The sequence below is a fragment of the Python bivittatus genome, unplaced genomic scaffold (genome assembly GCF_059951505.1).
Source record: "Python bivittatus isolate LINGU-HERP-01145 unplaced genomic scaffold, Pbiv_v1 ctg000520_np1212, whole genome shotgun sequence".
NCBI classification, from domain to species: Eukaryota; Metazoa; Chordata; class Lepidosauria; order Squamata; family Pythonidae; genus Python; species Python bivittatus.
In genome coordinates this window covers 3,216,852-3,241,196 of record NW_028277080.1, presented here as the reverse complement: position 1 = coordinate 3,241,196, position 24,345 = coordinate 3,216,852, and the positions used below count along the sequence as shown (strand labels likewise).

The 24,345-nt window shown below is 39.4% G+C and overlaps 1 protein-coding gene across 2 annotated transcripts in view; it reads left to right on the top strand.

The window, feature by feature from the left end:
* The window catches only part of ATP1A1 (ATPase Na+/K+ transporting subunit alpha 1), a 29,085-nt gene that overhangs the window by 3,544 nt on the left and 1,196 nt on the right, over positions 1 to 24,345 (top strand). Inside the window, exons 2-20 of one of the 2 annotated variants that reach the window (XM_088147522.1) lie at positions 8,956 to 9,063; positions 9,460 to 9,519; positions 10,128 to 10,331; positions 11,290 to 11,403; positions 11,533 to 11,667; positions 11,792 to 11,909; positions 12,462 to 12,730; positions 12,837 to 13,035; positions 16,059 to 16,168; positions 17,122 to 17,256; positions 17,536 to 17,728; positions 18,250 to 18,425; positions 19,730 to 19,866; positions 20,949 to 21,099; positions 21,737 to 21,905; positions 22,253 to 22,407; positions 22,608 to 22,731; positions 23,886 to 24,031; positions 24,160 to 24,290. In XM_088147522.1, coding sequence (XP_088003648.1) covers positions 8,956 to 9,063; positions 9,460 to 9,519; positions 10,128 to 10,331; positions 11,290 to 11,403; positions 11,533 to 11,667; positions 11,792 to 11,909; positions 12,462 to 12,730; positions 12,837 to 13,035; positions 16,059 to 16,168; positions 17,122 to 17,256; positions 17,536 to 17,728; positions 18,250 to 18,425; positions 19,730 to 19,866; positions 20,949 to 21,099; positions 21,737 to 21,905; positions 22,253 to 22,407; positions 22,608 to 22,731; positions 23,886 to 24,031; positions 24,160 to 24,290 — 2,834 coding nt within the window. The remainder of the gene's footprint in view (positions 1 to 8,955; positions 9,064 to 9,459; positions 9,520 to 10,127; positions 10,332 to 11,289; positions 11,404 to 11,532; positions 11,668 to 11,791; positions 11,910 to 12,461; positions 12,731 to 12,836; positions 13,036 to 16,058; positions 16,169 to 17,121; positions 17,257 to 17,535; positions 17,729 to 18,249; positions 18,426 to 19,729; positions 19,867 to 20,948; positions 21,100 to 21,736; positions 21,906 to 22,252; positions 22,408 to 22,607; positions 22,732 to 23,885; positions 24,032 to 24,159; positions 24,291 to 24,345) is intronic. The other variant, XM_088147523.1, reaches the window with a different exon arrangement.

The following is a 24,345-nucleotide window of genomic DNA, read 5'->3' as shown; positions in this document are numbered from 1 at the left end:
TTTTAGGTTCTCCAACATCTTGTCCCTCCCACCTCCCACAAGTACAGGGAGAAATATTTTCACAAGTATTGATCCTATAACATACTGAAATATCTAGAAAAGCGCTCTCAACATTATCAGAGTTGTTCACTTCCATCTAAGAAATCAAAATGATCTTGGAAGCTTTCACACATAATAAAAAAAATGGTTGACCTGGAAATGGAAACCAGATATGCATATGTTTTACCCAAAATACTGTGTCCAGAATACCTTGAAGAACTTCTGGAACATAGGATGTACTTCAGAGGGAAACAGTTTGTTCCAGAGATGTCCCAAACATACCATTCCAGGATCAACAAATTTTGCGCATTCCTAGTCAAAAGACCTTTTATTTCTACAAGTCTCTTCAGGCCTAGCCAAGCATGGCTGGGATGAGAAATGTAACCAAAACATCTTGCAGCCTCAGATGATATATACTAATCTATACAAGTGCTATATATTAACTGAAATAGATAGGAGAGGCATAGTATAAATGTATAGAATCATCCTTCTCTTACCCTTCTAATTTTTCCAGTTAAAGAGCACTTTTTGCAACACCTGATTTCAGAAGTGCTTCCAGTCTATATCTTGGTCCATATTAGTCTTTGTTTTCTTGCAGGATCCAAATTGAGTTTCTTAAAAAGATTTTAAAAGCTATGTGTTTGTCTTCAATAAAATGAACATACTTATGAGTGAATTTTAATTTTGTTGCAGGAAAAGAAAAGCATTATACTGTATACTTGCCATTCTGTTGTGACCCAGTACAGAAAGTTAATTGCCACATTTGGGCATGAAATAACAAGACCATAGTCAAGGTGTTTATGCTGTAAGTTGTTCCTACATCTCACTCTCCATAGAAGTTTAAAGGTAATGGTTTGTACCAAGGGACCATTTTTGCCAGGGGAATAGACTTCCACAGCTGTGATCTCCTAACATTCATTGTAGCTATTGTCATATATAATACTAAGCCACATTTGTTAAAGCACAATTGATTGAACAAGTTGTAAAAAACTAGATTGCACATAATAAAATGATACATTGACCGTATATGTTTCATAGGCATATAAGTGGCAAAATGGCTGCCTTAAGCCCCTGTTTTTCTTTCATAAACCCTCCAAATGGAAAAAAAAACATTTGAAACAGGAAAAATTGGTCTGATGGGGTGGAAGCTCCCTTCTGTCCCTTCACCTGCCTCCCTGAGAGAAATAACCAAGTTGAAATTATTGACTTCATTAACTTGAGCTGTTCTCTGGCAATGTTGGGGTCATACTACTGTGAGTTGCTATTCCTGATTTAGGGGAGAGGAATTGGATGTCAAGTTAAGGAGGAAGAGTATCCTGTCTTGCTTTTTCTGCCCTTACTAGTCAAATCAAGCTAGTCGCTGCTGCGGAAGAATGTCCCAGATACCTTTTGTGCTTATGTGTTGTGCTGCAAATGGAGAGCACCCAGCCTCATGGTAGCCGTAGCATGAGAAGGAGAACTGTGGCCTTATATAAGACATGAGGGGCGTGAAGGAAGAGAAGCGTGAAGGAAGGCATACTTTCCCTGAAGTGCTCAAAAAAGAGAAAATTGGTCACACAAGTAGCAGTTCCACCCTAGCCAATCTTGGCAGATCTGAAAAAAGCTAAGCAAGGTCAGATATAAGTAGTACTTAGATGGGAGACAATCAAGAAATCCCAGACTAGACTGGGAAGTTAAAAAAAAAAAAATGAAAATCTCAGAACCATTCCATCTTCTTGCCCAGAAAACATAATGAACATGTTTATGTAATCACCAGGAATTGAGCATGGCTTGAGGGATGCTGCTTTTTATACTTAATTTTAAATCAATATAAATTAAAGGAAATTGAATTTGTTTTTAACTTGACCTCACGTGCTGCTTTTTGTCATGGCCCTCTTTCCTTGTCACTCAAATTCCAAGTGTGGCTTCTAGTCTAGAAATGTTGCACACCTCTGGTTTACTGGCACACAAGAGTGGCCTTTCATTGTTGGTACTGATCCTTTGCTGGTAGTAGAATTTGTACCTGAAAAATGCCACTTCAGGCAACAGGAAAGAGAAGTGGAGTGAACTTTGAACAGCACTCTGTTCATCTTCAAAAAGAACTTAAGAGTACTCTAGATCATTGATTCTCAACCTTTTTGAAGCTGCCGCCCCCCTAAGGAACGGAACATTTTTCAACGCCCCCCTTTGTGAAAATCCTGTAATTTAGCGGGGGGGGGGGAGTTACTGAATTATAAAAGGCAAACATTTTAAGTAATTTTTTTCAGTAGACTTACACATCAAATTTGTTTGATTTAACTCGATACTTTTGCCCTAGAAGGTAATAGCATTCCTTTTATTAAAATTAAAATGACTAATGCAAAAAAAATGCTTAAATGCTGTTTTATGTAAATACGTTTATTTCAAAATGCTGTAAATACATTTATTTTTTTGATGCTCGTTTTTTAAATTTTAAATTTTATTTTTATTTTTTTTGCAAATGCTTTTTTAATGTTTAAAAATTCTTTATTCTTAATTAGATAATTAAAAAAACAGCAAAAAAATACGCTAAAATTTTTTTTGATGATAGTCCACAGTACTGGATAGAGGCGATTGATGTTACTTTGAAGCCAAAATTCTGTGAGACGATCACCATTCTGGAAGCTGGCTTTCAAAGTTTCATTAGTTTCTCAAAATTAATAATTCACGACCACGATAAAGAACTAATAAGCGCACTTACCTAGCCGACTGGCCAAATAAACAATGAAAGTAAATCAAAACTGAGGGGAAAAAACAGAAATGAAGCAAACGAAAAGCAACTCAAGAAACACGGGTCAAATCAAACATTCATATTGAAAGGACGCTCAACGCACGCACTGCGATTAAGCGATTAATCGCGCAGGAAGACAGCTGACGCAGCGCTGCGATTAATCGCGCGGGAAAACAGCTGACGCATGCGCTGTGCTGATTGGGATCAGAGAAGAATCGTACTGTCGAGTTCTTCAAGGTCAGCCTACCTAGAATACAAATTCGTCTCACCATTCTTAGAAGTGCGTGAGGGCAGCCGTCGTGTAAGTTCAATTTATTGCTGGTACAAATGGTGTAAACCGGATAACCGATTTAATAAATTTTTTGGGGAGTTTTAAAATTAAGTTCGAATGCCAAAACATGCCCACCGCCCCCCTACCACCCAAAACAAGTTCACCGCCCCTCAGCATCCTCCCACCGCCCCCGTTGAGAACCAGTGCTCTAGATGGTCCATTTTTAGGAGGGAATGCACTCTTGGTGGTGGGAGCAAACATTGAACTGCAGTGGGGTGATGCAACGGCACAAGGTTACAGCGGCTTTTTGGCACTTCAAGGGGTTAATTTTCTTGCACTCCAGTTTTTTGAAATGTGTCAGAGGCTTAATACAGTTTTACTTAGTTTCTTCCATGCTGATCTCAGAGACTTCGAGAACTAAAAGAAAAAAAGAATGCAAAGGCCGCTCATACTAGTTCTAAAAATGAGGTAGAAGCAAAGGATACAGTAAATAAAAATGCTTCTTTTTGGATGAAATTACAGCGGCGTTATATTATATTATATTATATTTATTATATTATATTATATTAGAGACAATTGAAAGTCCTAAAATAGAAAGTAATAAATATAGAGACGCCATTTGTGAGGTGGATGCTGAACCGTACAAAGCTCAGAATAATGCCTTCTCAGGTTGTAAAGGACTTTGTAATATAAAACCGGTGTTTTCAGTTGTGCTTGAAACAGAAGATTGTAGCAGGTGCAGTGGAGCCTGTTGTGGAAATGAGGTCCTTTTTTTCCAGTAGGAATATGCACGTAATGGAAAATTGATTTTGTTTTGAACCTGGAGCAAACCATTGTGTCCCAGAAATTCTGCCAAATCATTTTAGATTAGCCATGGTTTGGCAGAACCAAAAACCCAGAATATTTTGGTTGTGCAGAGGTTCGGGTGAAGCGAAGTTGGATGGTGCAAGTAGATTAGGCTGGCATATATCACCCCTGCTTCCTTCAGCAGCTCCAGAGTGGCATATTCCACTGGCCCACCTGTACTGCTCCCTGCCCTACCCAGCTCCTTCCTTTCCCTCCCCTCAGTTGCTGCCACCTCCACTGCCACCACCTGCAGTGTCCCAGCAGGGCATATCCCACTGGCCCCATGCCCTCGTCTTCCTGGCGCTTCTATCCCTCCCCTCAGCTGCCATCACCAATGGGTTGGGCTTTCCCCCACTCTTACCCTGCAAACCAGTTCTGCCCAGAACAATTGCATTTCAGTCCATGCCTGGAGCAAAACTGCTCTTCTTTTGTTCTATACATGAACCAAAACACCTCAAACCTGCATGTTTTGGTTTAGGCACAGCCCCCTGAAATGAGTTGTTTCAGGCAGAACATTTTGCACATCTCTACTTTCCAGTCAGTATACGTAGGTGGTTTTGATCTCATGTCAGGAGTCATGCCTCTCTGTTCGAAGGAAATTGCTTGTTTTTGTTTTTGAAATAGCTAGAAGATTTGTGCCTGATGGCAACCAAACATTCAAACATTTTCTAGGGGTAGAAAAAGGAAGTCTATTCACATCAAGCTCAACTCCTAGTGACTTCATGAACACCTTAATGTATTTTTTGTAGCCACAGTAGGAATGTGATTTGCCACTGGCTTTTTCCAGGATGTTTTCTCAGCTTCCTAGTCTAGCCTACAGCCCCGGGATTCTCTGGTCTCTAGTCCAAATGCTAATCCATAGGGCTCTGTGATACTTTGGATGCAAGCATAAAAAGAGGTTTTGGAGCATAAACCCTGTCTGCAGCTCTTTAAAGAAGCCACATCTTTTCCTGGGATCTCCTGGTTGCCTGTGCAGCTGCTGTGCAATCTTGGGAAAAGATGTGGCTGCTTTGAAGACTGGCTGCCAGAGGGTGCTGGGTAAGTCTGCTGAGGAAAAGTAGAGGTATGCAGCCTGTTTTGCAGTCCCAAAGATTGGGCTGCAAAAATTCTGAGGTAAATAACGAATATCTGTCAACATAAATTTTAGTGGTTTGGGTTAAAAAAAACCATGAAAATAGAAATGGTAAGTGAACAAGCACACACTAGAATGGAAGAAAATAATTGGCTCACTTTCCTGTGAAGTCATTTCTATAATTCCTGTGGCCCTCGGAGGCTAGAAGAGGGTTTTTTGGGGGAAAATAAAAGTGCCTGTCCCTGAAGTAAATCATGATATGCTTAAAGATCCAAGTATGTTTATTCTTGGCCAGAAAAAAAAAAAAAGATGAAGAGATTAATATTAGCTTGGATTGGATGAAAGATCCCTTTTTGTTCTCAGGTTTGCAGTATCCAGTTGTTTCCTCATTGCAGACTAGCCTTGTGACTGACTGAATGCTGATCTTTGGTTTAGACTCCTCAAACAGCAGCATCCTCTGGGTTAGGGACATGCTGCACATTGGATTTGAAAGACAAAAGGTGCTTTGGAGGGGACACTGGCACCTCCTTAAAGAAGCTGTGCCTTTTTTCACATGGTAGCCATGTGATCCTAGAAAAATGCATAGTTGAAGTAAGGAGGCACTGTCAACGTAGTGATCCCCCCTCCAAAGCACTTTTCCTGCTTTGGGTCTGGAATGCTGCACTTCCCTCCTCTGTGCTCTGTATAAGCCACTACTTCAAGAAAATATCTGAGCTTTTCTTTCCCAGTCTTGTTAGGGAAAAAGTTCATTGCCCATGATTTGCCATATGAAAATAATTGTTCTGCATCTGTTGCTAAGGCTACAGGACAGTAGTGTCTCCAGTTCTCCTTGAGATGCTGTTTTTATGATGTCATTATAATAGCAAACCGATTCCCAGGGACTTTGTTCGATGTCCTCTCTTCTCTTATCTTGTCCAGATTGAAAGAGTAGCAGTCCTCAGGTTTTCGTTTTGGCTGTATTAATTATGCAAATCATAAAATGTGGAAGAACTCTTGGTATCTTTAAAACTTTCATATCTATCTTTTTGAAATACAGCTGGCTGGGTGTGTAATACTGTTTTGCATAGCCTGAGTTACGGTACTAGCATAATTTTTGCATAGGTAAATGTTTTGACTGTACTGACTTCTACTTGAAATTACATGTATGAGCAGACTTACCATTTGGGTGAATATATTCACATGACTAAGCGCACCCTTTAATATTGAAGAACTTAATTCACAAATGTACTGTGGGTCTGGTAATTCAGCAACTTAGTTTGCTTGTTTTTTCATGCTCATCTTTGACAAGGTCCTTTTTTTTAAGCATCAAAAAACAGAACATTACTGTCCTTTAATAAATGGCTGTATCTCCCTAAGAAAAGTATCTGGATATATTATTGGATACTTGGATCAATTTCCCTTCCTCACGTACAGTCATGGACTACTGTTTGTTCGAATGCCCAGCCCTGGTTGCAGGCATCCTAATCCTTATTCTGCCCAGGCTCGCTCTTCATTGGACAAATTTCTTGCAGATTTACCAGAAACTAGTGGATTTAATGAGGCCTTATCTTGTTGATTAGTTGTGTCCAATACTCTGCCCTGTTGCAGATTGAAATGCATGGTAAGGAAATAGGTAAGTGCTACCTTGATGTTGCATCTAATTAAATATCCACATATATTGAAATAGAAAATTTTGTAAGATTGCAATTTAGATATCTGAAGCTCTTTGCTTGAGAGGCTCTTGGAAATAATTGTTCAGCCATGATATTACACAAAGGGCTTATACTCAGGCCAGTAGTTCAGTTCAGGGGAATGTATGTTCCGAAGTGGTGAGTGAGAAGGAGGAGGAAGAGAATTGAGGGACATTAAAATAACATTCTTATTCATGGATTGTGCTCCTTTTGAACTGAAGTTGGGGGGGGGTATAAAGTGATTCTGAGTGAAACAGCCTCCTGCGCTAAGATTTCTTGCATTTCACTTGTATTTAAAATAAGCAGCTGGGATAGCTGAAATGCCATTCTTCCAAGAATATAGTATTTTTCTTTCTCTGAAATGTTTTCCCCTTCCCCACTTTTTAGAAGGGAAACAGTACAGTGAAGGGAATGCCAGGAATGTTCAGCTCTGCTCTACCTTCTAACAGATAAGAGGCAGAGAACAAAAGCTCCATTCCAGCCTGCAGTGTTCTTCCAAATGTTCCATAGCCCTGAGCATATTGTGAAAAACATGAACAAAATATTATTCCTTGATTTAGTTGTTGAGAAATACATCGAAACAAAACATGTGGATGCCCTGTAATGCTTTCCACAAGGCTCTGCTTTGTCCTGATAGTATCCTATCCTTTGCAAAGCTTTTAAAGGATACCATTGGCAACCATGCCCAGATTTTCCACAGCTTGTTTAAAAAGTCTGAGCAGCCCTGTTTATCTTCTTAGGGAACAGGCATAGCACTGAACTTAGTTTTCTATTATGTTAAATCTCAGCGCTTCCATTCTTAAGGCTTCCCCTTTCAGGAATATGTTTAAGGAATACATTTTTAAAACATTAATCGAACCGTTCACTCTATTTGTGAAATAGGATGTTCACGTGGACATCTCAGGAGTCACAAATGGGCTGAAGACTAGGAGGGATTTTCTGTCCTCAGGATCCAAGTAGGACCCTGCAAGCAGCAGTTGGAGGAAGGAGTTAATGCCTAGAAAGATGAGTGGAAAAGAGGTCATCCTGATCTATATAGTCTTAGCCCCTGGAATGCAGTCAGTACTGTATGTTTTTCACATACTCTTCAAATAATAGCTGTCAGAGGATGGGAAAAGGTCCTTGGAGCAGAATAAGAGTAAAAGCAATGGTCAAGTTCAAAACAACCTCAGATAATTTTTTTCTTCCTCACAGTCCATTTGATACAGTAAAAAGTACAGGTATTTGAATGTCCTGTCTAGATCATGATCTAGTTTAAAGTTTTAATAGTTCCTTTGTTATAGGATTTGTAAATATTTGCACATACTGATCTTAGAAACTACATTCTTAGAAATAATTGGATTAAAAATAAATTAACCTCCCTGAAGCCAAAGGCATTATATATGAGGCAATTGCAGTCCATATAATAAAATGCAGAACTAATTAATTAAAATTTTCATTAATATTTTCATTTATTTATTTTAAAGATGCACATGCTGCCTTTCAAAATAAGATGTTTCTGAAAAGGAGAAGTCTTTAGAACTGAAGTATTTACGTGTAACAGTGATTTACCTATTACATTAGATGCATTTCAAAGATTAAAGAATCATCTTTCCAACCTCAAATGTATAGCAAACAATTTTTTCGAAGGCTTCTTGTCTGCTATGTTTGTTTTTTCATGAATTTACTCCTATATCCAATATGAGTAACCTAATAATCGTGACTGTAATTGTATAAAACTATTATTTATTTTTAACTGTGATTAGTTGAGAAGCTATAGTCAAGCAGTAGTATCATCTGTAGTATCATGTGTGAAGCAAGCCAGTATGACAAGCACTTAAAAAGCAGTTATATCCATGTTTTTATTTTGCTCTATGATCACAAGCAATGGCATATCAGTACAGACATTGTGTCAAAGTTAAACATCCTGAACCAAACTCGGGCTCCAAACACTCTTAGTGATAAGAGTGAAAAGAGTGATGAAAATCAGCTTTACAAATGGAGTCTTGTGATCTTGTTTTGTGACATGTGCAATAGACGTCTATGCACATTATAGACCACTGTGTTTAATATGTTGTGGAACTTGAGAAGGATTGGTCATCCAATAATGATTGCTTTTAGAAGTCTTACATAGGAGAGCAAAGATCTCTGATGGGGAGATATAGCATTAGGACCTCTGCCTAAAGCCCTGGAAAAGCTAATCAGAAGTTAAAAATACAGAACTGCATGAACTAGTCAACTGGAGTTGGGTGGTTAATAAATTCAAATAAATAAGTAAAATAAAATAAAAATAGTGGCCTGATTCAGTGTGACACAGCTCTTTATCCTTGTGTCGCTGATTTTCATCTAGACTGGACGTGACAAGTATGAACCTGCAGCTACATCTGAGAATGGAGCCAAGAAGAAAAAAGGAAAGAAAGAAAGGGATATGGATGAACTTAAAAAGGAAGTGTCATTGGTAAGAACAATTTTTACCTGCATTAGGGGTGAAGAAATTAACATAACTTTTGGCTTGGTATGAATTGTCAAATTTTCTAGCTATTTTAAGCTGGCTGCCTGATACAGATTGGACTGTTTTGGGTGTATCATGGATTTTAAAGGTTTTCCAAATGTGCTTGGAGAATTTCCCATCTCTTGTCAGTCTGGTTGACGGGTAGTAAAAATGGCTCTGGTAATTAACACCACATAGTGCCTTCTTCCCCCTTGACACACCCAGGTTTGAACTTCACATAAACTTAAATTGTTTATCAGCTTGGAATTCTCTCCAGCTATTGGTATGATTAAACTCCATGGATACATTGTTAGTACTCTTGGATGCCTAAATGAGGCTTCACTAATCTTCTTGACTTTGCAGGATGATCACAAACTCAGCCTTGATGAACTTCATCGGAAATATGGAACCGATCTCAGCCGGGTAAGTTGGTCAGCTTCGGATGGAGAAGGAGGAGTTTTCTGATTTGAAATGCCTGGTAGCAGCTTCCAGGAGTAAGGTGTCAGTTCATTTTACATTTTATAATTGTCAGAAGTTGTGTTCCCTTCCCCAACTTGGCTTGAACATTTGTTGTGAAATGCTGGTGCATTGAATCACTGTAGAAGATACTAGAAAATCATTCAGAGGTTATGACTGTCACATACTTGAAATGGATAACATTATGGTAATTATATTAAGGACTGCAGTCTTTTGTCAGTGAAAGTATTGGAAGACAGCATCAGTTTTTTAAAGATGTAATGTTTTTAATATTTTGATTTTATGGATTTTAACGTACTATTATAAGCCGCTGAGAATTACTCAAGCAGGCAACATACAATTGTAATAGATAAATATTAATCGAGCATATTTTTCAATGACTAAGAAGTTATTTGGAAGATGTTGTTTGAAAATATGAATCAGTGAAAAACGTGTTTATCTGTTGCTTAAGAAAGCAACTCTACTATGCTGCAATTTGACAACTATACTACTCTGGAGTAACTGCCATGTTTCATTTCTGTAACTGAATTACTCATTCCCTTTCTGTATCTTAGGGACTGACTGTTGCACGGGCTGCAGAAATCTTGGCTCGTGATGGTCCCAATGCTCTTACTCCCCCTCCCACGACCCCAGAATGGGTTAAATTCTGCCGGCAGCTCTTTGGAGGTTTCTCCCTTCTGCTTTGGATTGGAGCTCTTCTTTGCTTTCTGGCCTTTGGTATTCAAGCTGCAACAGGGGAAGAGCCTAATAATGACAATGTGAGTGGGGAGGGGAGGGGAGGGGAGGGGAGGGGAGGGAGGATGGGAGGTATTACTGAATAGCTCGGTTCAGATGTAACAGGAAATTATGATGCCCCAATATGTCAACACATTGGATGTGGACCTCAGAAGAGGCTATTGGAAGATTTTACTTCAAAGCTACTCACAGTTGTCCAGAATTGGGGGGAGGGTATATTCTACAGTAGTGAAAACACAAGGAACTGAAGCTTTGATTTGTCCTTGTTGATCGTGACTTTCCTTTTTGCTTGGACTAAGTATAAATGTGGCTATGATCTAAAGTTATGCAGCAATCCAGATTGGAGTGGCAAAATGTGATTTAGAATGTGCGTATGTCACCCATAAGGGTCACCTTAAACCAGATGCCTCTTTTCCCAAGATTATGTAGAGTTCAGCAATCTGAGCCCAGTGCTATGTGTGCTCTTACATATGCTCAAATTACATTTTGCTCTTTGAACTCAGGTTTCTGCGTAGCCTAACTGTGATCTGCCTGAACTTCATTATTGACATCTGTATGAGTTTGAAAAATGTTGACATTTATTTTTATGTTATGTACCTGCTGAAACTTTTGAAAGCTTGGTTTGTGTTCTTCTAGTGCACTTTGCCTGCCAAGTTGAGGGTGGGCCTACTTCAACACCAGAATCTTAAAATTTCACAACAGGTTTCTCTCTTTAGTTTAAGCACTGGATTAAGTTATTGGTCCCTTCTCCCTCTGACCTGAAAACAGTTTGCTATTTGCTAACCCATTTCTTTTCTTTTTTTATTTCTTCTCTTCACATATTCTCTTCATCAGCAACATATAATCCTTGCGGGCACTGTTATAAAAATAGACTGCCTACAACTAATGTTGCAAACACAGAGCAGAATTTACTGTGGGGTGTGTGTGAGTGAGTAATACCACTTAAAAGACTGACTCACATATACTTGTATCTACTTGTAGTTGTATCTAGGTGTTGTGCTGGCTGCTGTTGTTATCATAACTGGCTGTTTCTCTTACTACCAAGAAGCAAAGAGTTCAAAGATCATGGAATCATTCAAAAACATGGTACCTCAGGTATGGAAGTGCTGTGGCTTCAGCTTTTTTTTTTTTTTTTAAACGGTTTCTTTATGTATCTTCAGTCACAAATTGGTGGTGAAGCTGGCTCACGTATTCAAGGACTGAAAGTTGCTTCTCCTCTTGCAGCAAGCTCTGGTAATCCGAAATGGGGAGAAGCTGAGCATCAATGCTGAAGGTGTAGTTGTTGGAGACTTAGTGGAGGTGAAGGGAGGAGATAGAATCCCAGCTGATTTGAGAATCATTTCAGCCAATGGATGTAAGGTATGTATGTATTCTAACAATAAAAATGAAGAGACCACACTGGAGGACCTGCAGAGGATCCAGGCATGGCATCACCCAGTGCTTCCATAAAACCATATGTGTATGTTTTCTTTTTCTCACACAGGTGGACAATTCATCTCTCACAGGTGAATCAGAGCCTCAGACAAGGTCTCCGGATTGTACAAATGATAACCCACTAGAGACTAGAAATATTGCATTTTTCTCCACTAACTGTGTTGAAGGTAAATATAATTTCCAATATTTGATCAACAAGATTGGTAGGATGTAGCAGTTCTCAGATCTAGAAATGATAGATTGTTCAAACCAAGGAAAAATTAGGAAATGTCTTGGCAAAGCATCAGTTCTGTCAGCACATATTGGAGCTGATGGATGTTAATTTTTATAAGAGTAGTTGCAGTTGTTTGTTTTTTTGAACTGAAGCATGAATGTGTGATTGCTGGAAGATCATTTCTGCAGCCATACGTGAAAGCTTTGTTAAAGAATCTTCTGTCATGGATGTTACATTGTCACATTAGGGGACAATTTTTGCAAGGAGGGCAGAAAACAAGGATAAATAAAAGGTTATAAAACATTCTTAATAAGATGGAGATGAAAATAGGTGTACCACCATTCTTAATGGTATTTGCAATGTCTTCGAGCTGCTTGAGTGGGAAGCATCTGAAGGATGTCCTTGTCTGCGCTGAAAGCCAGCATTGTTATATATGCATTGTGTCTGCATTGTACATAGTTACATTAACTGATAGCTTAATTATAGTCCTCCTTGTTGTTTTCAGGTACTGCCCGTGGTGTGGTCATCAACACTGGTGATCGAACTGTGATGGGCCGGATCGCTACGTTGGCTTCTGGGTTGGAAGGGGGACAGACTCCCATTGCTGTGGAGATTGAGCATTTTATCCACATCATTACTGGGGTGGCTGTGTTCCTTGGTGTTTCCTTTTTTATCCTCTCATTGATCCTCGAATACACTTGGCTAGAAGCTGTCATCTTTCTTATTGGCATCATTGTTGCCAATGTCCCTGAGGGTCTGCTTGCTACAGTGACTGTAAGTTGCCATAAAGAGGTTAATAGCACACTCTTTTTAATAAAAGACCCAAGGAAATAAATCATGATGGAGAGCAGCATCCATCTCCCTTGTTTTCACTTTGCAGGTATGTCTGACACTCACAGCCAAGCGCATGGCTCGTAAGAATTGTCTTGTGAAGAATTTAGAAGCTGTGGAGACTCTGGGCTCTACTTCTACAATCTGTTCTGACAAAACAGGCACCCTGACCCAGAACCGCATGACGGTTGCTCACATGTGGTTCGATAACCAGATCCATGAGGCTGACACAACAGAAAACCAGAGTGGTAAGATGGCTGATCTCTGTAAGAGATAATTTGACACTGCTTTCTGCTCATATTCAAGATCATGCTTGCCCAGATCTGTAGCCTGAGTTTCTATCATTATGTAAAAACATTGCTTTGTCTCCAGAACACCCAAAAAGAATCCATTCACAGTGCTTCACATACTGATTAAAGTCAGTCTAGATTCATCTGAAACTGAAGCATTTTAGGTTACCATAGGAAGTCCCATGTTAAAGCACAATATTAAGCATAAAATATATTTGAAAGGAAAGTTGATCACCCTTCGAAGGGTATTATTTTGTTGATTGCTTAATTGTAGAGAAAAAATAAATTCTAAATTCCTTTAATTCTGAAATCCTGTCATTGGAAGCAGCTATAATATTTCTCTCTGCTTCCAAGGACAAAAGAGACAACCAAGTCACTAATGAAAGGATAAAGAGCTGGCAATAAGCCTGCACCAGAATTTGCAGGACTTTTCATCCTATTTTCTGAAGGTTTATAATATAGACATTTTTCCAACCCTCCGCATCCCTGTGTAATAGAGAGGAGTATATTCTTTGGAATGGAGCAGAAGAGACTTTTTTTGGATTCTCCCCCACTTTTCCCCATAAAATTAAGGAGAAAAAATCTTTAGGTTATAAGTTTATCCTCCACTCTTATTTGGTCTATTAAAAAGATATCACTAAATAGTTATCCTTCTGCTTGGCCAACATTTTTAATTGAAAAGGAAAAATAGGGGGAGAAAATGTATTTGTTCAGAGTGTATTTTTCCATATTTATTGAAGCTATATAAAAATTGCCCTTCTATTGTAATACATATTTTCATAGCAGCAGCAGCAGCATAGCATAGCATCTTGCTTTTACTGTAACCATCTAAAATTGCAACATTGAGGAACCAGCTTAGAAGCTTCATAAATTCCTTCCACAGACTACTGTTAAAAAGGAAAAGAGATGTGGTGGTATAAAGTGTGTATGATGTTAACAAAAATAGCCATGATTACCCAGGGAGTTCTTCCCGAGTCACCTAAATGTTTATGTTTTATAGAATGGACCTTAAATGGTTGTTTCTAGATACAGAAGGAATGGTCATAGTTCATCTGAAAATGTAGAAGGTGGCAGTTATTCAAACTGTCCTACAGCTATTGTTAATGGCTACACTGTGCCAGGAATGGATCTTTCTTCTGCATCTAAGCTTGTAATTAAGAAGATGCAGGAGAGAATTTTGCTCTGCAATGTCCAGCGTGATAGTGTCCTTAAATCAAACAAGGGGAAAGTGTGGCAGAGGAAATGAATTGTGTGTGTTTTTTTAAATAATAATTTTTATTAAAGTTTACAAATGCAAACTTTAATAAAAGACTATAAACAAGAAGAATATGAAAAGTAAAGGAAAAAAGTAAAACATGCAGAGAAAAAGAAAAAAAGAATAATAAAAAAGAAGAAAAATAAGAAAAAAGATACATAAAGAAATGATTCCCTCCTCCCTCCAAACAAGTATAGACAGTTTCAGAAACTTAACGCCTTCTCTAATATTTCAGTAAAAAAACCTCTTCATATCTCATTTTTTAACAATAAACAAATTGTAAAAACTCATCATTCAGTCCTAATCAGCAAAAGTCCATTAAGACCTACCAGAAATAATATATATATATATATATATATATATTCTCTGAAAAATAAAGCAAAAGAAATCTCTCCCCATATCTTATCTGTTGTCTATAAACAAATCTTTAAGCCTCATCATTCAGTCCTGGTCCAAAAAAAAAAAGTTCCATTAATAGCTACCAGAAACCACAACATATATATTTTAACCCTGGTTGAATGAATCTGCTTTATAGTCCTTCCATTTACTTTTTAAAAGCTTGATCTTTAATCGCTTCAAATAACGTCCCACAAGTTGATTTCTTATCTTTTTCTCTTTGTCTCCTCAGAAACTTCATTAGTTTAACACATCTCTTTTGTAAATCCAAGATAAGAAACCTTTCCAAGTCACACTTCTGATTTATTATTTGTATGTCCCCTTTAATTATTAAGACATCAGCCGGTTTCATTTGTAAATCCAGCGTGGCATCTTTTTCCATATTGCTCTTGTAGTCTGGCATTTGTAAATCCATTTTCAGATCCACATTCAGATCAGCCTCAGTCTCTCCAGTAAAATCTGTTCTATAGCCTCTGTTAAATTCATTTTTATAGTGACGGAGAATGGTACATTGTATCATTCCCAAATATCCTTGATTTCTTCTATAGTCAAATAGCATTGCTCCATTGTATTAATGGGTCTCTTATCCTTTAATTGTAATCTGAAGTTCTCTCTGGTTCCCTCTAGTCAACCTTCAAGCTCCCCTTTTATATGTTTATTTTCCATTCAACAAAATTTTCCCACAGGGGGCTTTCTTACAGTTAATTTCAAAATCTTCATGTATATTATTATGAAATATTCAACAACCCACAGGAAATATTATTTCAAGTCCATCTGGCCCTTTAACTTTCCAAAATCAACGTTCTAATCCTCCTTTTGCTGTTTTTCAAAAGTAAAAAATTTTCTTTTTAATTCTTAAACTTACATGAAATTTCTTTCATCAAAGATAGAAGGAAAGTCTCCCAATGTAATGAAATTTGCCCTTCTGAAGGTTCTTATCATCCAAACAATCAATAACAGGCAATTTCCTAAGGTGATTAAGAGAGGAAGTGGCCGAACCCAGTGTCTTTTAGAAGGTGCCAAACCATGGCTTATGCAAGATGATCCCCCCCGCCCCCGGCTCTCAGAGCTCTAAAACCTATTGGAGATCACTATTTTATGATCTCTTCTGTATGAAGCAAATTTGTGGGTGATCCTAGTCCTCTCCTTAATTCGGAGAGGAGTTCTGAGGAACCAGTCTATTCACCGGCTCCTTTTTCTGCCATAGCTGTTGGCTTTACGCTTTGCGTAGCCGTCTTCATTCTGCCATTGCTTCCCAAGAAGTCTGAAATTAATTGTGTCCTTATTTGAGCATTGAACTGCATAGAACATCTGGGCTGCTTCCCTTTAGGTGCTTCTTTTGACAAAACATCTCCAACATGGACTGCTTTAGCCAAGATCGCAGGACTATGTAACCGGGCTGTATTTCAGGCTAACCAAGAAAATGTTCCCATTCTGAAGGTGAGTTAATCCCTTGGTTTGGTTGCCATAGCTGCACACATTTGCCTACCATCTATGGCCTTACAGTTAATGTGAAGCAGCATAAAGAAAAAGTACCTTAGAAAATAACATTTCTGCTACTAGCAAAGGCAGCACAGCAGCATCTTTAATGTTGAGGAAGATTAGCATCATTTCCTCGTTTATAAGCTGCTCTTGTGGCATGCAGTGTTGTTGACTAGGGTTACTAGAGCCTTGAATGGAAATTTAGTTCACAGATTTGCACAGAACAAGAATCTACTGGAAATTCTATCAGTGATACAAAAGAGTTTCTTCCAACAGTAGGGTTTTTTCCCTTCTGTGATATGAGAAGGACAATACAATTTGTGTGCCCTAAACTGAAAAGAACATTGGATAGGTATTGTGATTTGCAAAGTGCTTGACAAACTGCCTGATGTTGGCAGGCAACAAACACATGAAGTTTATCAATCCCATAATGCTCCAATGCTCCATACATGGCTGCTGGATTGCATTAAATTTAGTTGAAGTGGAGATGATACAGGTCTGGTGTATCATTAGTAATAAGAGAACATACATGTGAACAACCTGAAAGTAACTTGTAGAAAGAGACTTGAGGTATCATGTGTTTGTTAAATTATTTGCAGATGGCTTATGCCTTCTCTTAGCACTGAGCACATTGTGTTCCACTCTATAGTTATTATCAATTATAAATGGCCTATCTGCTGTTTACTGTATTGCTGCAAAAATATTTACTTTTGTTGGTTTCTACTTAAGAGTAGCCTCTTGTTAAAAGTGAGGAACCTAACTGATTTTCTTTCACAGAATACTGAAATATGCCTTATCTGTAAAGTTATGTTTATTTGGAAGAGGGGGAGGGTTGCCTTCAAAAGCTTTAAAGCTTTTAAGGTTTCTAAAGGCTTTAGAACCTTATTGTGAATTGCTGTGTCATTTGCTAGAGAGCGGTGGCAGGAGATGCTTCTGAATCTGCACTCCTAAAATGCATTGAACTTTGCTGTGGATCTGTCAAGGAACTGAGGGACAAGAACCCCAAAGTGGTGGAGATTCCATTCAACTCTACCAATAAATACCAAGTAAGAAATCCCTGCTTTTTCCCAGAGGGAATCCCTGGGGACAAATTCAGCATCTTTTATGTTGGGCTGTGTTGCTGTTTTCTTCAGATCCAGCCAGGCTAGGTTATGCATCAGTCAGATTATAGCTCTGGCTGCGAGGGATCTGCTCTTTTGCTCTCTGTCTTTGTCATCTGCAAGGATATTCCAAACCAGTATATGAAATGCCTTCCAAAAGGGCAGTTAACTATGTATTTTAGTATTAAAAATACTAGTATTAATTTTAGTATTAAAAATACGCAGCTGTCAATCCACAAAAATCCAAACGCGTCAGAATCACGATACCTGTTGGTGATGAAAGGTGCACCAGAGAGAATTCTGGACCGTTGCAGCTCCATCCTGATGCATGGAAAAGAAGTTCCCTTGGATGAGGAGACCAAAGATGCATTTCAAAATGCCTACCTTGAACTGGGAGGCTTGGGGGAGAGAGTTCTGGGTAAGATGCCTGACTGAATTCTTGCTTGGTCCCCTTTTGTCTTAGAATAATCTGCCAGCTAGCCTTGGTGCCTGCAGGGCCCCCCCAAAGAGGAAAGATGGTGGCTATGGCAGTGCAGTTAAAGCTCCACCCCTTTGTACCTGCTGGCATGTATACAAAAAGGGCAGGGTTTCAGTCATATTGCCTTGCTCTTTTGACAATCCTCCGGACTCTCCCCGCCCCCGGACTCGATTGCCTGCTGGCTCACCTTATTACAGGAAAGGGATTGCATGAAATGTTTGTAAACCATGATGAAGGCATTTAGCCGTTGGGTGAGCAGCACTTGAACTGTCAAGCACTCACCGCAGCGTTGTGGCAGAGAGGGTGTCTAGCTGAATATTTTCCATTGGCTTCCTAGGGGCCCGTGTCAAATACCCAGAGCCTTCACAGATAGAGCTGGGTGGCTTAGCCATCAGTAATCCCTGCTGAATGTCTGCCCTGGTCTGTTTGCCTACAAATAACAGAAATGGGATTTCTTTCAGGCTTTTGTCACCTGGCTTTGCCTGATGAGCAGTTCCCTGAAGGCTTCCAGTTTGACACAGATGATGTGAACTTCCCTGTAGAGAAGTTATGCTTTGTTGGCTTAATTTCTATGATTGATCCTCCTCGTGCTGCTGTGCCTGATGCTGTTGGCAAATGCAGAAGTGCTGGAATAAAGGTAAAACTGCATCACTAACCCATCCCCTCAAATATTTAAGGCTAAGCATAGTACCAAATATGTTTTTACAATGTCCTATACTTACTAAATTCTGGGAGAAAGTACTGGATTACATAAATATGACTCTGCAACAAAAATTTAAATTTTTAGCAGATAATATTCTCTTGAATTACATATCTATTACCTGGAAATTGATGACTGTACAATTGATGTAAATTGATTATCTGTGCCCTTACTATGGCCAAAAGGATGATACTATGGTATTGGAAAGATAAATATATGGCCCCCTTCGGTCAAAGGATTGAAGACCTGATCGCACTTGCCACCTGAGTGGATTGCCTATAGACATAGACTTTGTATGGACCAATACAGGTAGTTCTTGCCTTATAACCACAATTGGGACTGGAACTTCTGTTGCTAAGTGATGCGGTTGTTAAATGAGTTGCACCTGATTTTACTACCTTTTTTGTCACAGTTGTTAAGCGAATCCAGCTTCCCCCATTGACTTTGCTTGTTGGAAGCCCCCTGGAAAGGTAACAAATGGCAATCATATGACCACAGGATGCTGCATCCATCGTAAATACATACCGGTTGCCAAGTGCCCAGATTTTGATCACGTGACCACAGGGACACTGTGACAGTTGTAAGTGCAAGGACCAGTCATAAGTCACTTTTTTCAGCACTGTCGTAACTTCGAACAGTTGCTAAATGAATGGTTGTAAGTCAAGGACTACCTGTATAATGAAATATGGAACTCATTTATACAAAATACAGTAGGTTAAAGACTAATGATGGTTATAAATATGTATTAGAAATAAATATATGTGGACTTGAATTATATTTATACTAGATAAGTATAGAATTGTAATAGTTGTAATGGTATACTACTTTTTTTTCTTTTCTCGCCCTTTTTAAAGCACTCTTTGTATTGCTTCTTTTTTTGAGAATGTATGTATTTACATTATAATTATTTTTGTGGTTTTTTGTTTCCTTTGTTATTATTTTTAAAAAAATCAATTAAAAAAAGCATAGCACCAAATAACTGAAAAGGGGCTATATTTGATAGCTTTACAGGTGAAGGATGAGAGTGGTGGAGAGAGAGAGATAAGCTAAACCTGTTGGTAGCCTCCCTTTCCATCTCAAAAGGATTAGGATCACTGCCAGTTCCTATGTCTCTCTTGAACAACTGACATCAGCACCAGCTTCTTTGTCACTGCTTGGGGTCAGGCAAAGTGACCTTTGAAAAGACTCCTGGACCTTGTCTTTGTTGCCACTGGCTGATGTTGACTTATTTCATCATGTAGGTCATTATGGTGACAGGAGACCATCCCATCACAGCTAAAGCTATTGCTAAGGGTGTAGGCATCATCTCTGAAGGAAATGAGACTGTGGAAGATATTGCTCTTCGCCTCAACATCCCTGTCAGCCAGGTCAACTCCAGGTACTGGTCCAGTTAGAGTGAAAAATGTAGAGCATTTCTGGGAAAGACTGGAGCAAGCCTGCTAATTTCTTTCTTTCTTCTAACATTTAACAATATTTGTTGGTAGGGTATGAGGAAAAGTAGTAGAACAACATAAAAGTCCACTTTGGATAAACAGAGTTAACCAGTTTGTTAACACTGTTTACCCAAAGGGGGCTTCAATATTGCTTTGTTTCCTTATTTTTTTTCCTTTTTTCAAATTAAGAGCTGTTTACAATATTTAATCATTTTAGGCAGCTGTGTCCTTCTGAAGGTTTGTGCATGCAAAGGGAAAATGTTTGCTTCGAACCCAGAACAAAGAAATGCTTTGTGGTGGTTCTGCCAATTGCTTTAGTTCAACCAGTTTGCCAAAGCCAAAACCTGGACCACTTTGGCTGTTCTAGGCTTCAGTTGAAGCAAAATTGGATGAGCAAATAGGGCAAGGCTCCCTCTCTGTACTCCTTCCCTTGGAAGCTTCCACTGGCCCCCACTCCCCCTCTCCCCTCTCACCTGCCATCACCCCTGTTATCTCAGGGCAGATGAAGCCCACTTGCCTTCAGTCTCCCCATTAGCTTCCCAGACACTTGGCTCCTCCCTACTCCTAAGCGACTTTTGCCTATAAAAACAGCCTCTGTTTCATTCCGCGCTCTGATAAAAAATGCATGAAATGGGTTTGGGCACAGACTCTGCATGCACAGAATGATTTGCAGAGCCCTGAAGCAAAGCAAGCTCAGTGCTTCCATTGCTGCATGGGAGAGCAGCACTTCAGTAGATGGAAGCACATAGCAATGTGGGGCTGATCTCTGAAGCTAAGCAGGGTTGAGCCCTGGTTAACACTCGGTTGGGGGATCACCTCATAATTTCAGGACTGTTGGCTAGAGTAGGAAATTGAAACACTGGAAGAAGGCAATTGGCAAAGCACTTCCATTGCATTGCCAAGAAAACTGTATGGGCACAGTCACTAGGATCTAAGGGACGTTCAAGGATGTCTCTTCGTTTTCATTGGATAGCAAGGTTTGAAGGAATGATCTGCAGTTTTCAACCTACCATCTTTTAAATTACAGAGATGCCAAAGCCTGTGTGATTCATGGGTCTGACTTGAAGGACATGTCCAGTGAACAACTAGATGATATTCTACAACACCATACAGAAATAGTCTTTGCTAGAACTTCTCCACAACAGAAGCTTATTATTGTAGAAGGCTGCCAACGGCAGGTAAGCAGAGCGGTTCCCTGCATGTCGGTCAGCCCATTCTGTATAAAACCTTAGAGTGGTTTTAGACTTTGGAAGTGATCTACCCCCTCCACCTGCTGATTGTCAGTGTAAAATGAAAGCCTGACAATTGGTGTCCAGTCTCTGTTTAGATATTTTCAGTAATGGAGAGGCCACGACTTCCCTGAGTAGTCTGTTCTATTATTAATTAATAAGTTTGCCTTAATGTATAGCCAAAATAATATCTCCCTTGCATTTCTCTCCACTGCAGATCTGCAGGGTTTTTTCCTTCATTGATCTGCTCTGCATAACTTCCTGATGCCTCGCTGTTTCATAATTGCATATCCAGTGGCCCATTACTGTCTGGCAGTAGATCTCTTCCATTCTGATCTGAAACACTTTTAGCTGGAGATTCAGTCTGGCCTCTCAGTGTCAGTCCTATGCTTTAACACTGAACCTATGCACCCTCCCCATTGGGGAGTAATGGATGTTGAATCATTGATGTTTGTAGAAGTTGTCCTTTTCGGTGGCAGTGGAGTGGATGGTGGAGTTGAATTCATAAAGGGGAAACCCGTATCATTTTAGACTGTCCTTGAAATAAAAGTGATTAGAAACAAGAAGGGTTTGTTTAATCTTCCAGGGTGCTATTGTAGCTGTCACTGGAGATGGTGTGAATGATTCCCCTGCTTTGAAAAAGGCAGACATTGGTGTTGCTATGGGCATTGCTGGGTCAGACGTCTCTAAACAGGCAGCTGACATGATTCTGCTGGATGACAACTTTGCTTCTATTGTTACTGGAGTTGAAGAAGGTAAATTCCTAGCTCAGTTTTCTAATAAAGAGAACTTGTCTCCCTCCTCTCCTCCCATGTTATATTCCAAGTACTAGAGGTTTCTGTGCATGGAGCTGTATTTATACAAGAATGGAAAACTCCCCGTTTAATTCTTGGAAAAGTGGACGTGTTCTCCACCTGTCAGTTGGCTAAATTTCCATCTGCTTTTAGTTAATGTATGCTCTGCTGTGGAGGGTTTTTCCTTGTCTTCCTTCATCAGAGTGAATTAAACCTTGTCTTCTAAGGGGTTTGTGCAGAAAGGAAGGTTGGCCTCAAGTGTGTGACAATATTGTTTCTTTTCATTTTAAAGTGCTCTTTATTTTCAGGTCGCTTGATTTTTGATAATCTGAAGAAATCAATTGCCTATACCTTGACCAGTAACATCCCTGAGATTACGCCTTTCCTTATCTTCATAATTGCCAACATCCCCCTACCGTTGGGGACAGTCACCATCTTGTGCATTGACTTGGGCACTGATATGGTTAGTAAAATCTGGCAGGCTTTTTATTAATTTGTACTGCAACTAACCCCCTCAACTCCATAGAATGAGACATATATTTCTGTTGAATGAATATTTGCAGTGAGACCAAATGCTTTTTCAGTGTGGATGATGCTGATTCATATATGAAACAGATTATGAAGTCTGATTTAATCCTGCAACTTCTCTTTCCTGCTCCTAAGGTTCCTGCAATCTCTCTGGCATATGAGCAAGCAGAAAGTGACATCATGAAGAGACAGCCCAGAAATCCCAAGACAGACAAACTGGTAAACGAAAGGCTGATTAGCATGGCTTATGGTCAGATTGGTAAGTGGAGAGGCACCTGCCTGTACCTCTTTTGGGTGAGTGGATATGGCTGTTTTCTGTGGAAGGGCAATTGCTCAGAAGTATGGCAAATGCTTTGTATGAGAAAGGAGATGGCAGACCTTTTAAAGCACTGCATTCCTTTAATGGAAGGCAAGCAGGGATGCTGGAAAAGTGAATGTGAAATCTAAATAGGCACTGGACACGCCATTCATGCTATTATGCATTCCTCCAACTATGTACACCCCCCCCGCCAGTTCTATTTTGCATATTAGAAACAGTGGGACAGGGGAAACAGTGAACCCCCCACTTACTATGACAAATTTTCTAACCTCACATACAGAATGCTGCTCATATCACCTTGAAATTTGATGCCACAGTTGTATAAGTATCCAGAGCAGTCTGTACTAGCTTTCAGAGATCAGTTTCCACTGATAAGGCATGCAAGTCTCTATTTCCTCACATGCTAGGGAAGGTGTGCACTCTTGCACTTCTCACATGGAAAAATGCAATTACTAGTGGCAATCCAGCTAGTATATGCAGGATTCTGGCTGATTGAGAAATTCACTAATCATGACCTGCGTACTATGGAAATTTAGTTTTGTTAGTAATATTGAAAGCCTATATAATTAAGGGAAGCTGCAAAAGGAGGAATATTGCATTGTACGCCTAGGGAAAGAGACAGGTGAATTCTTCAGTGGGAAAGATGAGAATAGGTAAGAGATCCAAGAGGATAAAAGAACTGGATATTAGGAGCAGATATTAGCCGCTAGGTGGGAGGTACCTTTAAGAAGGCGGTGTTGGTTCCTGGAATGGCCATCTTGCATACCCCTCTGTACAGTTACTTTGCAAGAGACCTCAACAAAATTAGTCCTTCAATGTGATGAACATAGACTTGGCTGGAATTTGGAAAGTTGCAGTCTTGTGTATTTTATTACAGAGATAAGTGCAGCAGTAGCTGACATTTTGTCCTTAGTAAGTTTTTATGCAAATACATCATTTGAATAAAAGTGAACTTCAAATATGACTACTGCTTATGTCAATGGGGAAATATTTTCAGTTTCATAAGACGAGTTAAAATAAAGCACAAAAGAGACATATGTTTTTGGAGTATGCATAAACTACTTACATCTGCTCATCTATATCTATTCCTTTAGGGATGATCCAAGCCTTGGGTGGCTTCTTCACATACTTTGTAATCCTCGCAGAGAATGGCTTCTTGCCATCCTCCTTATTGGGGATTAGAGTGATGTGGGATGACCGATGGGTAAATGATGTGGAAGACAGCTATGGACAGCAGTGGGTAAGTTTCTCTTTAGATTAAGGGGACTGCTGCCAGACATTACTAATCGCATTCCTGATGGATCTCTGTTCCATTGGCAGTAAGGAACAAGCCCAATAACCAGTTTTTTCCCTCTTAATCTTCTTTAGACTTATGAGCAAAGGAAAATCGTAGAATTCACTTGCCACACAGCATTCTTTGTCAGCATTGTGGTGGTACAATGGGCAGACTTGGTTATCTGTAAGACCAGAAGGAATTCTGTCTTCCAGCAAGGAATGAAGTAAGTAGCAGGCTTTTAACAAGTGCATTTTTTCTGTGGCCTTTGCCTGGTTGAA